General features: G+C 47.0%; 1 protein-coding gene across 2 annotated transcripts in view; it reads right to left on the bottom strand.

The window, feature by feature from the left end:
• Nucleotides 1-14,495, bottom strand: part of FRMPD1 (FERM and PDZ domain containing 1) — a 1,188,014-nt gene that overhangs the window by 343,054 nt on the left and 830,465 nt on the right. For both annotated transcript variants that reach the window (XM_078676303.1, XM_078676304.1), the window contains exon 8: nucleotides 2,456-2,581. In XM_078676303.1, coding sequence (XP_078532429.1) covers nucleotides 2,456-2,581 — 126 coding nt within the window. The remainder of the gene's footprint in view (nucleotides 1-2,455; nucleotides 2,582-14,495) is intronic.

Raw genomic sequence — 14,495 nt, 5'->3', positions numbered from 1 at the left:
TTTGTAGTAAGTATGCCCAATGTATGAACCTCTCTCCAGATTCCTCTTACGTTTACTACTAGTAGTACATTTGCATGTGTGAGGATCTCCGCATAGAAAAGACATGAGAGATGGAGGTGGATATTTACGTTTATAGATTTGTGAACAGCATTTTGTAGTACTTAAGTAGAAGTGCTGTTGGACTACTAAAGAGTTCCAAAATGCAGTTTCTGAATAGGCCCCTAAAGAATAAAAAAAAACAATATAGCTGGGCGGGGATCATTCTTAAGCTGAAACAGGTCCTGGCATCTGACAAATCCTTTCACAAAACTCCATACATTTCTGAAGTATTTGACGCTGCATGAGTTGTTCCAGTTAAAACAGCCACTCAGTCAATACACAGTCTGTTTAAGTCATCAAGTGCATTTGTGATTGCCTTAGGACCATATGTAGGGTGCCACAGAGATTATGCCTTGTTGTTGGCAGACTGTTAGAAATATTGACAAAACTTGACTGCACACTCAACCACCCCAATTTACATTTAGCGGCTCTTTAAAAAAAATATCACAAGTTGCTGTGTTGCGCCAAAGGGTGAGAGAAGAACAGCACCAAATCTACTAGGGTGTGGCACTGTTTTTCTCTCCCCCAGCACCAAGGTTCGACTAGGACAGAAAATAGGCTTGGCTATCAAAATAAAAATGGTCCCTATTAGTGAACTACGCAGCTAAAAAAGTGGCTCTTGTTTGCTAATTGGGGCAATTGTATAAGTGTTTGTGAGGTACAGAAGTCTGCATTGATGTGAGCTTGATGCAGGCAATGTTTATTTTAATATCAGGGAAATTAAGATTAAAAATCAGACAAGCAGACCATAAAATAGACCTAGCAACAGCCAGAAAACTTGTCAACACACTGACCTGTCAGTCCAGCCCATCGGGCCCTGGCTGATTGCCCTGTTTGCCAGTCTGAACCTGCCCAGCACTGACGCACTTTAGGCAGCCATGCACAAACGCGCACACCCTTGCAAAATGGTGCATTGGTGTGTACTTTCTGGCAAGCATATGTTTTGTTCGAGGAAAAAGATACTTCCAGTACAAAGACTATGCTTTAATGCTTTTCCAACTTTATTTGTGTGCTGTAGAGTGCAGTACACATGTAAAGTTAGGAAAATGTGGAGACTTTTTGTGGCAAATAGCTGTTCACAAATGTAAGTAGATAGAGATTTATATCAACCTGTGTACCACCCATGGGATGACCCCTTTATGCAAAGTAACACAAAGTAGCGCATCACACTAGATTGGGCTAATTTTGGTAACTTTCTAACGCAAATCACAATTTGTAAATAAATCCCACTACAACACTTTGCACTGACTTTGAGCCACTTCTGTGAAACAAACCCGGTTCAAAGTGTTAGTAAACCTGGGCCAACATGAGTTGGTGAAAGGTGAAATCTGCTTATATTATGGGTATCTCTGATATGACTTCTAAGAGGCAGATGGTCCAGGGACTGCTTCATTTGTAGTCATTGGTTGGAGCCTTGTTCTGAGATAATAACCACAGACGTCTGTAGTGGTGAGTGAAAAGTGTGGAGAAACCAAAGACACTGGAGTTGTCCAGGAGCTTGAAGTCGATGTTGCGGACTTGGAGGTCCAACAAGATGCGGTTAGATGAATAGAGTAGTACAAGTTGCGGCTGATGGGGTATACATTAGGGGCTTGCCGATGTCAGAAGTATATAATGTGAAACATTTTAAGCAATTTGCTTTAAATAACTCAAACATTTTAGCTGGTAGAAGTGCTCACACCTGAAAGCATTGAATAAACTATTCCAAGTAACCTCTTATTATTTGGAACCAACAAGCCTTTCCGTTTGTTTTTCTGTGTGATTTCTAAATATCTTTTCCAGTTTTTCTGAAGAGTATCGATATGTGATGATTCATGGCCTGTGTCGGAAGTAATTTTAACCCACCTCCCCATTTTTTATGCAAAGTCTCTCCTAGGCACATCATATGGGTATATGGTTTCTTGAGGGTTACATCCTGAAATATCCCCAAATAGCCCTGTACCGTGGCCTTGGAGGTGACTCAACACTGGGGGTGCAGTTTAGTGTGAGATGGGTAAAATGTCTTCCGACAAACTGCAGCACACTTGTCGACCTCATGCAGCACTGCTTGAAGGAACATGAAAGTGACATTTGAATAAAAGCATCAAATAAATATTGTAGGGTCAATGTACTGAACTCATTGTGTCAGATTTATTTAGCATCATTTTGATTTTCCCACCATTTCAAATTATATTGTGTAGCTCTGGATCTCCACAATGTCATAGAAAATGATCATATGTTTGTGGATGTCACACAGCTAATACCTTTATTCTGTTCCCAGTGCAGACATCATTAAGCAATTGAGCATTCGTGGACAGTATTGGCCTATATCAGCAAACGATCTGCAGAATTATGTACCCCTTTTCTGTTTGCTTACCTGCTCAATGAGCTCCTCATCATGCAAAAGGTATAGTTTGGCGATGTTGTACTGCTCTTCCAGTGCCAAGGCAAAATGTTCTATGCTGTTGATGGACAACTTCTCCTTCAGTGTTAAAATAATATCCTGTGAGTGAACACAGAAAAGTTTATCATTTATATACAAGACGAGAGAGAAACAAGCTAAGCAGCTACTGAATGAAACTCTCCACTAGCCACAGCCTAATGCATAACTCATATTTAACAGATCCTCTATAATTGGAATTGCTTGTTCAGAATATATTGTAATGCAGGTAGATGTGGGAATACTGTCTGGGAATTCACATTCTATCACTCTAAATAAACAAACATAACAGACCTTTGTAACAATGCTTTTTAGACAAGTTAACCTGAAGGAATTCTTTCACAACAAAGCAGAACAAGGTAAAGATAGAACCAGAACTACTAATGACTTCAGCAGAGACAGGTAAAAGATACAAATCTCCAATGGGATTTGAGAAACATAGCTGTTGGAGTTAGCCCTCTCTGCAGAGTCACCCTCAAACCTTTTTCCTTCACCTCTCCTGTTCTTGCTGAACTCGTTTTTGTTGGACTTAGGACTGCTGCTAACCAGTGCTAAAGTGCTTATATTCACTCCCTAAAACATGGTAAAATTAGCTTACATCTGATTAGCATAGTTCCTTTACTTATGAGTACCTAGTAAAGTGGCATACCAAATACCCATGGCAGGTACATTAAATGCTACAAGTGGGCCTCCACACTTATTGTGCCACTCACTTAAGTAGCCCAATGAAACAAGCCCTAGGTCTGAAATTAGGGACAGCATGGAGTTTCAAACTCCCAATTCGACTTGACAAAAATAACCCCCTTGCCAAGCATATAGATTAGTGATGTTATTGATATGTAGATAGCCTTGTCGCCCCATGAATAAAAATAGAGATGACATTTATACACAATGGGAGAAGAGACCTTGCACATGATGACAAGGGCATTGTAATAGTGTTGAACAAAGCTAGATGTGTAAACAAGTTTAGTTTCAGAGAAACAATACAACATTGTCATGCACTCAAATATGTGCAAAAGGTCACTGCAGAAAAAAGGGCAATGTAAGAAATAAGTTGCTTCGCTACATGGGCCTCACCCGGGAATATAACACACTCAATTCCTGAAAGCAACCCACTTAAATTAAGTTGTGCCAGAAGCAAGTTAGATTTAACAGCGGCAGGGGCCACAGCTTGAAGAGGGACTCCTTCTGATTCATGCACAATCACTGGAGGAGTGGTGACGGTTTGCCTTATAATTATTTTGACAGATGCCATTTGATGCCGTATGAACTTAAGTACATAACAGTTCTGAGTCCTAAGGAGAACCCAGAAACATAGTTACAGCTTTGAAAAGCGTCGACATCTGTGCAACCAACAAGCACTACAAAGTAGCACTGTAATCAGGCTAGAAGGGAGTGAAACATGTTGATATAAAGCTCCTGGTTATGGTAGCGGAGAATCGTTAGATTGCTGTGCCCACTGAAGAAGGAGGGACTAAATGTTTTGCAATTCTATTGGGAAATTAGTAGCAACTCCTGCGTGGGCATCTACCATTCAAGAACTGATGGATATGTTTTTATCTTTTTATTGTTTTGTCTTGTTTGTAAATTGGTATTTGTATTCAATGTTTTTGATTATGTCTGTTGGGTGTGTTTTATACATTGTTTATGATATGTCTGTATTGTGATTCTGTGTATGATAAATTTCAAAGCGATATGCAGGGCCGTAGCCATGGGGGGCCTACAGTGGCCAGGCCCCTCTTATTTTGATAGCAGCCCCCCTCAATAGATCAGGTTTTCTGTTCTTTATAGAACACGACTGGGATGGCTGACTTTCAAATCAGTCTTTTCCATCGTATCCGGAAGACATGCAGGCTGGTTTCAGCTCTACTCGCCCTGCCCACAAGTTATCTAAACATGCGATTAAAATGCTGAAGCAGGCTTTGTGTTTATGACAAACATCCACTGCAGCATTTTAAAAGCATGCTTATGTTTTTATTAGTGATTGAAAAATAAACAGTGATCACTGTTATTGAATAGAGTGGTTATGGACACTATTACATATGTGTAAACGAATAGTTAGTATTGGCATTGTGTTGTGATTTGAAGTTTCAATGGCCCAGCCTTGCTGACAAAAAGGGCCCAACCCCTTTAGTAGGTGTTGTACTTTTAGAGAGTTGGCCTTTTCCTTCCCTATTTGGTGCGTGTAGCCTGTTCTTGAGCCACAAGCCTGGGTGTAGTTGACAGTTGAACTTTGTTTATTCCTCCCAGACAACCACACAATAGAGAGGTTAGGTGTGCATGGAAGGGCCCTCAATGACAAGATGGGGGGCGGAGTTGGGCACAGACCTGTGTGCAAATGAAAAGGCTGTACTCTGCCTTCAAACAAAGGACTTGTCACCACTGCATTGTTTTTTATGCAGCCAGCTTGGAGCCTGGGCAGGGGAGGCAGGAAACATCAAACACTTCAATGAGAATTCTCTAGAAACTTTTCCTACTTCAAAGAAGTCAACATATATAAAAATAGGATCATCATACACACTATTCAGTACACCTCTGGACCTGTGAAGACTCAGAAGTACTACTGTGTTGCTCTGCGAGTAGTACTGTTACCCTGGTGCCCTGCTGCTTGAGTGAGAAGGACTGGACCTGTATCTTGAACCCAGGCACACCAGAGTGACTCCAAGAGCTGGTTGGCTGGCTTCCTTGTCAAAGTCTCAGGTACAGAAAAGGCCCCAACCACCTTAAACCCACCACCATCACTCTGCCTGCTGTGAGTCTTGTCCCACAAGTTGTGCCACCCCAGTCCTGGACCCTTGGAAATGGGCCTGAAGGTGCTCTGCCATGCAGCTGTGGTCCTTGCAGAACCAACGCAGTGCAACACATTGCCCTGCACCTCTTCAGAACTGCTGCTGTGCAACGCATCTCAGCACATCTCGAAGCAGGACCTCGTATCACAGCCATGCAGGTGCTCTGAACCGTTTCTACATAACGCATTTTGACCCAAGTCCTCGCATCGCAGCCCTGCAGCTCCTTGGAATCACTACTGCACAATGCATCGAGACGCAGTACCTTGCATTGCAGCCCCGCAGCTAATCGGAACTGTTGCTGCGCTATTCATCCCAACACATGACCTCGCATCGCTGTCCTGCAGCCCCGCTGTACATTGAAACCACAGTTGCATGGTGCATCCTCTGCGCAGGACCACACAAAGCTCTGCAACCTCGACTTAAGGTATTTTGTTCGGCAGGCCTAACTTGGTCCTGAACTTGTGACTTTGTCCCGGCCCGGTGCGACCAGATAACCACAGTGGGCGTTTTGTGCATCTAAGCACTGTTTTCACTTAAATGTTTAAAATGTAACGCTAATTTTGTAAATTGGTGAGGATTCATCTTGTGTTGTGTTTTTAACTTATCACTATTTGAAGTGCTGCATAAATACTTTACATTGCCTCTTAATTAAGCATGACTGCTTGTGTCAAGCTACCAGGGGTTAAGCACAGGTTAATTAGGGGTTTTCTTGTGATTCACCCTGACCAGAATTGTGGTTGCTGCTTGAGTAGGGTTTCACTCCCCTAAACCTCTAACTCAATTTCATACATTAGCACTACTCGAAATAACCAATACATCTAAACTTTCAGACACAGGGCATACCTGTAATTTTAAATACAAAATGAAGCAGTCCTTTAACCTAAAGTGATGAAGAGGCGGACATCAAGTCACTGAACATAAAATTAGCAATTGAACATAATGAACATAAACGGATAGGTACAGAAAGCACATAAGCAATTAACCAGTGCAAAATATCAAATCAAACAATGAGAAGCAATTAAATTATGCAAAATGGAACTCAGGTGGATTGTTCTGGGAACGTCTGCACTTAAGGATGCTGTGATCCTCTGCCATTATTTGAAAGCAGTATTATTGTTGTGCTATTTTACAGGTTTTCCAGCTCTTGTGTATCTTTATCAGTAAGCCACGAGTAAAAAGCCTTTCAGTAGACAAACTAGAACTTAGGGCCTTGTTTAGATCTTAGCCGAATGAGTTCTGCCATGGCTTCTCCAGCAGCCTTCCCTCCCCCCGGCTTGGTGGTCAATCCACCCTATATAGATGGTACCAGGTCCATAGACAAAAGTCATCATGTGCCTTTCCGACAACGTGACTGTGGCGGTAAAACCTTCACACCTGAGTTGGTGGAATGGAAGGGATATGAGGCAGAAACTCACCTTTTCCCACTTTCACACTCCCCGTTCCCCCATGGATCTGACCTTCCAAGTCCTGCCGCTGCTGTTTGATGACAACACCATCGTGGACGCAATCGATTGTAAGCCCCACTTTTACCTGTTACCTATTGACTTGTCTGTTAACATTTACACATGACTTGTGCATTTATAAACCTCTCTTACAGGCGTTCCATATAAATGTGCAATGCATGTGCCTATAATGTTGAAATATAAGAAATTTAAAGAAACATCTATGTTGAATTTGGTGCAAGCTCCTTCAAAAGAATGGACAATTGTACACAAAAGGATATCCATATAAAAATCAAAAAGTCACCATACAGATTTTTTAAGAAATTTCTAAAATTCCAGTAAAATCAATTTCAGTCACAAAATATAAATATTAAAATATTTACCCATGTAATATTTCCTCTTATCTAGTGCACGTCCTGCACTGTATCCAATTTCAATACTGTCCGATTTCTGATCAGTAACCAAAGTGAAACAAACACACCAGTAGTAACACATCCAAATAAAATTTGTAACATCTATTAGTTTGTGCAAGCGGCAATTACTATTATGAATGCCTGCACCTATATTCAAATGACCACCACATACTATGCTAACCAGTGTATGCACTTAACAAAGTAGGCACCAATCCATAAGCAACAGCTAATTCTCACGTGTAAATGTAAGAGGAGCTTGTAGGCCAGTGTGAATGGCTGCTCCTAGCTGGGTCACCAATCCCAGGGGTCCGCCATGGCTCCCAATGAGTCCCACCCTTCACAATCGCAATGGGCACTGTTGACGTGGTAGTGATATCTAACCCAACTTTGGGGATCCTGGAGGGAAACTCACCAGCCCACATATGCACTGGGAATACACATCGTAAATGTTACAGGATAGAACAAAAGGGCCTTGGGTGATGTCGAGGTGGACATTTGCCATTTTCACCTCCAGGTTTGGGATGTATGTATCCCCACACCAGCCTCCAGCATTCTCTTCCCCATGGGCACACACCACCACGAGGACATCCCGCTCAGCGTTCGCTCATTTCAGCAATGTGGAGAATCAATACTGTTAATCGGGCCTATAGGAGCATTCCAGGAAATTGCAATTTGCCATTTGAAGAGTACAAAGGCTAGATCTATAACATTTTGCAAATACTTATCTCCCTTGGTCTTGATTCTGGCAAGTATGGGACCAAGCGCTCCAGCACAGTAGATGTAATGCCCGTGAACCTCCCTCCAGGCCCACTATACCAACTGGCATTCCCTGACCATGTGATTAAAAGCCGCCTCAAGTGCTCTACATCTAGGACATTCAGGGGATGTTGTAGGAAACATCAGTTTGATGTGTTTTGGTGTGAGGTATGTCTGGTGCAGAAAGTTAAATTGCGTGCAGCTGAAGCACGGGTTACGTGAAACCACCTTAACATGTTGCAACACCCGGATCCAAAGAGTGGTGTCTGGAGATCCTGCATCCATCTGTCCCTAGCCCTGTCATCCAACTTGCAGTTTGTCGAGTGCAGTGTGACGTAGAGGACCGTAATAAGTTTCCATGTGCCCCTGTGTGACAGGATTGCGTGTCGGGGATATGGGTGGTTCGAGTCCCCCCAAACCCCATAGTGCAGTAAGAGCATGCTGTACAGCATGATACACCAGTAATAATTGCCCCACTGCAAAGTCATAGGTATCCATAATCTCCTGAAAGGGCATGAGGGCGCCCTCCAGGAACAGGTCCCCCAGGTGGTCATGGTGCTGTGTCACCTCTCAGAGTGCCAGAAACCGCCAAACAGGAATCAGTGGGGAGTACGGTGAGAAAGGCCCCTTGCCATGCACGTTTACGTGCCAGCAACGATGCGCCATCCTAATCTTGTGTGTGTCATGCGGCAGACGAGCACGGGGATCTGACAGTCACGTGTACATATGTGTCCCCCCAAGGATCTGGTGGATGGTCGCCCTCTCCGGGCAAGGGGTCATGCCCAGCCAGATCATGGGCCACTGCAGCAGAGCTGCTGCATAATACTATTCATAATATGGGGTGCCAAGGCAGCACTCCAGAAGTGGGCGCTGGAGTATGGGGAGCAACACTCCCCTTCTGTCCGAGCCTCATATCAGCTCCAACAGGAGCCCATGAAGGTTGTAAAAGAAGTGCCTGGGGAGTGACACAGGTAACGTTGCACAGAAGAGCAGGAGCTGGGGCACGATAAGCATCTTGGAAATTGCCACCCAGCTTAGCAGGGACATCGGCAAGGACAGCCAGAATGGGAGAGACTTATGGATCAAACTCACAGCCCTACCCACCTTCCATAAGATCTGCATCTGAGTGGTAGATGTCCACACCCATATATTTGAACGTCTCATGGCACCATTCAAACTGGAACCATCACAGGGCTCCCATATTACGCTCAGGGACTAGAGAAAGAGGGAACAAGCAAGACATAGATCAATTTATCTTGGTGCCTGACACGATTCAAAATTCCCCCATTATCCCCATCAGGGCCGAAAGAGTGGCTGTGGCATCACGCAGGTATATTAGGGCATCATCTGCATGTAGAGAGATGATAGGGTGTCATTCATGAGCCAGAGGTCTCAACCACTGCACTCGCTATCGAAGACTGCAGGCCAGGGGCTTTATGGACAAGGCAAAGATCAAAGGGGACTGCCCCTCTGTGTTGCAAAACTGTCAGATACCAACTGCCCTGTCCTGACTCTCGCTGCTGGGTTCCTATAGAGGGCATTGACCCAACTGAGATATGCCGGTTTGATACTCATCCCCCCAGTGTCACCAAAAAGGTAACCCCACCCTAGCGTCGATCAATACTGCCACCTGCTCGTCCGTCCCATCTGATGCGGCTTTCTTTAGACCGAGTAGTCGCCTTATATTGAGGAAGGTATTGTGCTCGGAAATAAACTTGGATTGATTCATGTGCACTAGAGTGTTCACTATGGGGAGCAGCCTATAGGCCAGGTCTTTCCCCACTATTTAAAATCTAAATTTGGCGAGGAGGAGCTTGGCGGGCATCCGAGATGGCCGCGTGAGCACAGCGCTCCCCGGACCCCCGCCACTCCCGGCATGATATCCTGAATTAATCCTGACTTTTTACGAGGATTTGTGTAGAGGACACTGGGCTGATTGCCCTGGACTTTTTGGCATTTGATTTGGACCCGGGGTGCCGGAGTTACATCGATTCGAACTTTCGGGCTCCGCCCCCGAAGTCCGCCCGGGACTGGGTGAGTCTCAGTGGCCGTCTTGCAGTTGAACAACAACGGCAGGGGGATTCGACTTGTGGGCCCCCCTCTTAGGTTTCGGTTTCGTTTCTGCCTCAGACTGATACATCTGGCAGAGGAGCCTGGCCTGGGCTGAAGTCTGGGCACGGAACGGCTGTCGGGCCTTTGGCTGGTTTCTTCTCCTATCTGTTGGCCCTCCTAATAGTGGTACCCTGGCTGCGGTTCTTTGGTCCCGAGGCCCTGCTTTCCGGTGGCCATTCCATCGAGCCTGGTTGATCTCCTGGTGACGCAGTTCTATTATGGCTGAGAGAGGGGACCGAGAGACTCGGAAGACCAAGACGCCCCTGCGTGGGGGCCCGGTCCAGTCCAACGTTATGGACCGCTACACCCATTCCAAAGGGTCTCCCGGAGCCGCCCTGCCCGGATCGAGTACCGGTGATCACACTGTGGATACGTCAACGGAGCCGTCCTTACAGGACGTCATGGGCGCCATTTCTGCCATGAAGGAGACAATTGGCCAACAATATGAAGCTTTGGCCCACAAAATTGACACTGTGGCCATTGACGTGAACTTGATTCGCGCTGACCTGTCGAAAACCAATGAGAAGGTGAAATCATTGGATCTTAAGTCGTCCACTCTCATGGAGGACGTTTCGGAGATACAGACGGAGATCGGCAACCTTCGTAAGGTGAACGACGTCGTGACCCGGCGCCTGGAGGACTTTGAGAACAGGGCCCGTCGCTGTAACGTGCGCGTGGTCGGAGTTCCGGAAAATCCAGAACCTCACTCTGTTGATCTCCTTGTTGAGGACTTGATCCAGAACCACCTCTCTCCATCTGGTTTGACTAAGTTTTTCGCAGTGGAGCGTGCCCATCGTGTTCCGGGGGGCAAGGGTAAGCCGGGTGCCCCGCCGAGGCCTATTGTTGCGAAACTCTTCCATTATAGGGATCGGGACGCTATCCTGCAAGCATCGCGTGTGAAGGGCCCGGTGGCCTTTGAGAACGCCACGGTGAACTTCTATCCGGACTTTTCTCAACAGGTCCAGAGACAGCGTATGGGCTTCCGTGATGTCAAGAAACGTCTCCGAGACATGGGGCTTCGCTACGCCATGCTTTTTCCGACCAGGCTGCACGTCGAGTACAACGACCGAACCTACTTCTTTGATCGGCCTGATTCTGTCAATGACTGGATGGACTCTCTGCCTGACCGACCTCCTGGGACTGAGTCCGCTGCCCACCCGGGTGGTGCTGAGGGTGGCGTGGAGAGCTGAACAATCCGCCTACACCTGGGCCCTCGAATAGAGTAAACTCTTTGGGGATTTAATGCCTCGGTGCCTCTACTGTTTGTGTGTTCTCCTCATTATCTGTCCTACTCTGGGTGGCGGGTGGGCCAGAGCCTTTCCTCCTCCGGGGTTCTTTTTGTAGAATAGGGGTTCTTGGGCGACAGGCACACTGCATGTTGGGGTGGCTATTTAGCATTTTGCAGGGGTGCAGGGTGGGGGGTGTTTTCTTCATTGTTGGGGGGTGGGTGATTGGGTTGTTTGAGGTTTTAGTGTTATGTTTTCAAGGCAAATCCATCTTGTTTCTGATGTTTTTTATGTCATGCTCATTGCGGGGGGGTTTCGGCGTTACTGTGTGGGATGGGGGTAGCGGGTTGAGGCTGGTTTCGTGGAATGTTAATGGTCTGGGAGACCGCATTAAGCGGAGCGTGGTGTTAAAATGTCTACGCCGTTTATCTCCAGATATTGTTTTTTGCAGGAAACTCATTTGGTGGGCAATTCTTGTCGTGCGATGAATAGGTGGGGATATCGCCTTGCCGCACATTCGGGGTTTACCACTGGTTCCAGGGGGGTGGGTATCCTTGTTCGGGCTTCCCTCCCCCTATCCATTGATGATGTGATCCTTGATGATCGGGGGCGTTATGCTGTCCTCGTGGGTCGCTATGAGGGTCGTACCCTCTCCTTGTTTACTGTTTATGTGCCCCCCGGCCTACAGACTTCCACCTTTTCCGATTTGGGCCGTGTGTTGCTGAACCTTCCTGACAGTACTCTTTTTCTTGCAGGCGATTTTAATTCTGTTATATCCGGTCTGCAGGATCGCTACCCCCCTAGAGATACTCCTTCGGCCCAACAATGGCTAGGTGGGTTTTTGGACACATTTGGTCTGGTGGATTGCTGGAGGCTCATGCATCCTGCCCAGCTCCAATACACCTTCCATTCGGGGGCCCATGGGAGTCTGTCTAGACTGGATTATTTCCTGATGCCCGCGGCGCAGACGCCGGCGGTGCGTGAGATCAAACACCTCCCCCGGGGCATCTCCGATCATTGTCCGCTCTGGCTTTGTTTTGAGTTTGGGGTTGAGGCGGCGGGCCGAGTGGCTCCTATTAACCCCTGGTATATTGCCTCCCCTGAGACCCGGAACCTTTTGACTAAGTCTTTAGATGCTTATTTTTTGGACAACGAGGGGTCGGTTTCCTCGGCTGTGTCCCTGTGGGAGGCTTTTAAAACAGTGCTACGTGGGCAGGCCCTTTCCCTTATTGCTAAATCCAAGAAGGCTAGGAATCGGGAGGTTGTGGACCTTGAGACAGAGATTGCTAAGAGGGAGGCCGACTTAGAGTCTGAAGTCACCTCTGATAAACTCCACGCCCTGGGTCTGAAACAATTTGCTTATAAATCCTTGGTCACGGATGCGGCTAGACTGATGTTTCGTGAACAGCAGGGTCGTCTGTATGATGTGGGGGACAAAGCGGGTAAATTGTTGGCATGGTTGGATAAGAAAGAAAGAGCGAATCGTGTGGTGCCTGTGATTCAGTCGTCTAATGGTGTCGAAGTGACGGACCCGGTTGGAATAGTGGAATGTTTTGCAGAATATTTTCGTGTGGTTTATACCCCTGTGTCTGGACGGGATGTGGCTGACTCTCGCCTTTTGTTGCGCGATATAGCTTTGCCCAGTGTTTCCGATTTGGACCGTGCCTCGTTAGAGTCCCCTTTTACTACGGATGAAATAGCGACTGCCATTCGTTCGCTCCGTTCGGGCAAGGCCTTGGGCCCGAACGGGTTGCCAATTGAGTTGTACAAGCTACGCCCTGACAAGGTAGCGCCCCATCTTCGTGCTATGTTTTTGGAGTCCCGGGAACGGGGTATTCTCCCGTATGACCAGCGTCTTGCTACGATAGTGGTAATTCCCAAGGACGGGAAACCGCGAGACCTTTGTTCGTCTTATAGGCCCATTTCCCTGTTAAATGTTGAGCCTAAGGTCCTGGCTAAGCTCCTTGCGACTCGACTACTGACGGTCATTAGCGACTTGGTTCATCCGGATCAGTCCGGATTTATCCCGCATCGCAACACGGCTCTTAACCTACGTCGTCTCCACGGTGCTGTTGCGAGGGCGGGGCGTCTGACGGAGCCGGCCATTTTGGCCTCGTTGGATGCCTCGATGGCTTTTGACACGGTCGAGTGGCCTTATCTTTGGGCAGCTCTCGAAAAATTTGGTTTTGGACCTGAATTTATCGGATGGGTGAAGTTGTTGTATGTTGAACCATTAGCGCAAGTTGTGGTGAACGGTAGAGTTTCTGTCCCCTTCGGCCTTGGTAGAGGGACCCGTCAGGGTTGTCCCTTATCTCCATTGCTTTTCGCGCTGGCCCTGGAACCGTTGGCTGCGTGGCTTTGATGGGAGCCTTCACTCAAAGGGATCCGTTGGTCACCGGACTTTGAAGACCGTGTCTCTCTTTACGCGGACGACATTCTTCTATATCTTACATCCCCGCGTAAATCCTTGAACGTCTTATTTGATGTTCTTACTTCGTTCGGTGCTAATTCGGGCCTTATTATTAATTGGGCTAAGTCTTGCGTGTATGTTCTCTCGGGTGTTTTGCCCCCTTTGCCGGACAGGTTCCCTATCCAGGTGGTCCAGTCTGGCTTCAAGTATTTAGGGATTTTTATTACCCTGGATCCCTCCCTCCGGTTTGAGCGTAATCTCCTCCCCCCGCTTCTTCGATTACGTCTGGATGTGGCCCGTTGGCGTAAGCTACCCCTGTCTTCTCTGGGTCGGGCGGCTCTATTTAAAATGATGTCCTTGCCGCGGTTCCTCTACGCCCTTCAGAACTCCTTCGACGACATTCCCGCTACTTATTTCAGAGAAATCGAGAGTCTGCAAAGACAATTGATTTGGGACGGGCGCCCACGTATAGCCCTTGCGAAACTTACTATCCCGTGGTATGACGGGGGCATGGCGCTCCCCGACATCAAGAGATACTACTGGGCTGCCCAGCTATCGGCCATTAATCACGCGATGTACTTGCCGGGTCGCGATCCGGCTTTTGAGATGGATAGGCTCCAGTTGCCGGGTGGGGACTTTAATAGAGCGCTATACTCTAGATCAGCCGGGAGCCATCTTGTGGGCCCGTCCAGGGCTGCGGTCAAAGTGTGGCGTGCTGCGAATGTGAGTTTGGGGTGGGAGAATCGACTGACGCTGGCGACTCCGCTTTATGCTTCTGAACGTTTGGGATGTCTCTGGTCTACTAAGGGTTTTGAACGCTGGGATGTGA

Source organism: Lissotriton helveticus, chromosome 2_1, assembly GCF_964261635.1.
Source record: "Lissotriton helveticus chromosome 2_1, aLisHel1.1, whole genome shotgun sequence".
NCBI lineage: Eukaryota > Metazoa > Chordata > Amphibia > Caudata > Salamandridae > Lissotriton > Lissotriton helveticus.
The sequence above is the reverse complement of the archived record's forward strand: the minus strand, read 5'-3'. Positions and strand labels throughout refer to the sequence as shown.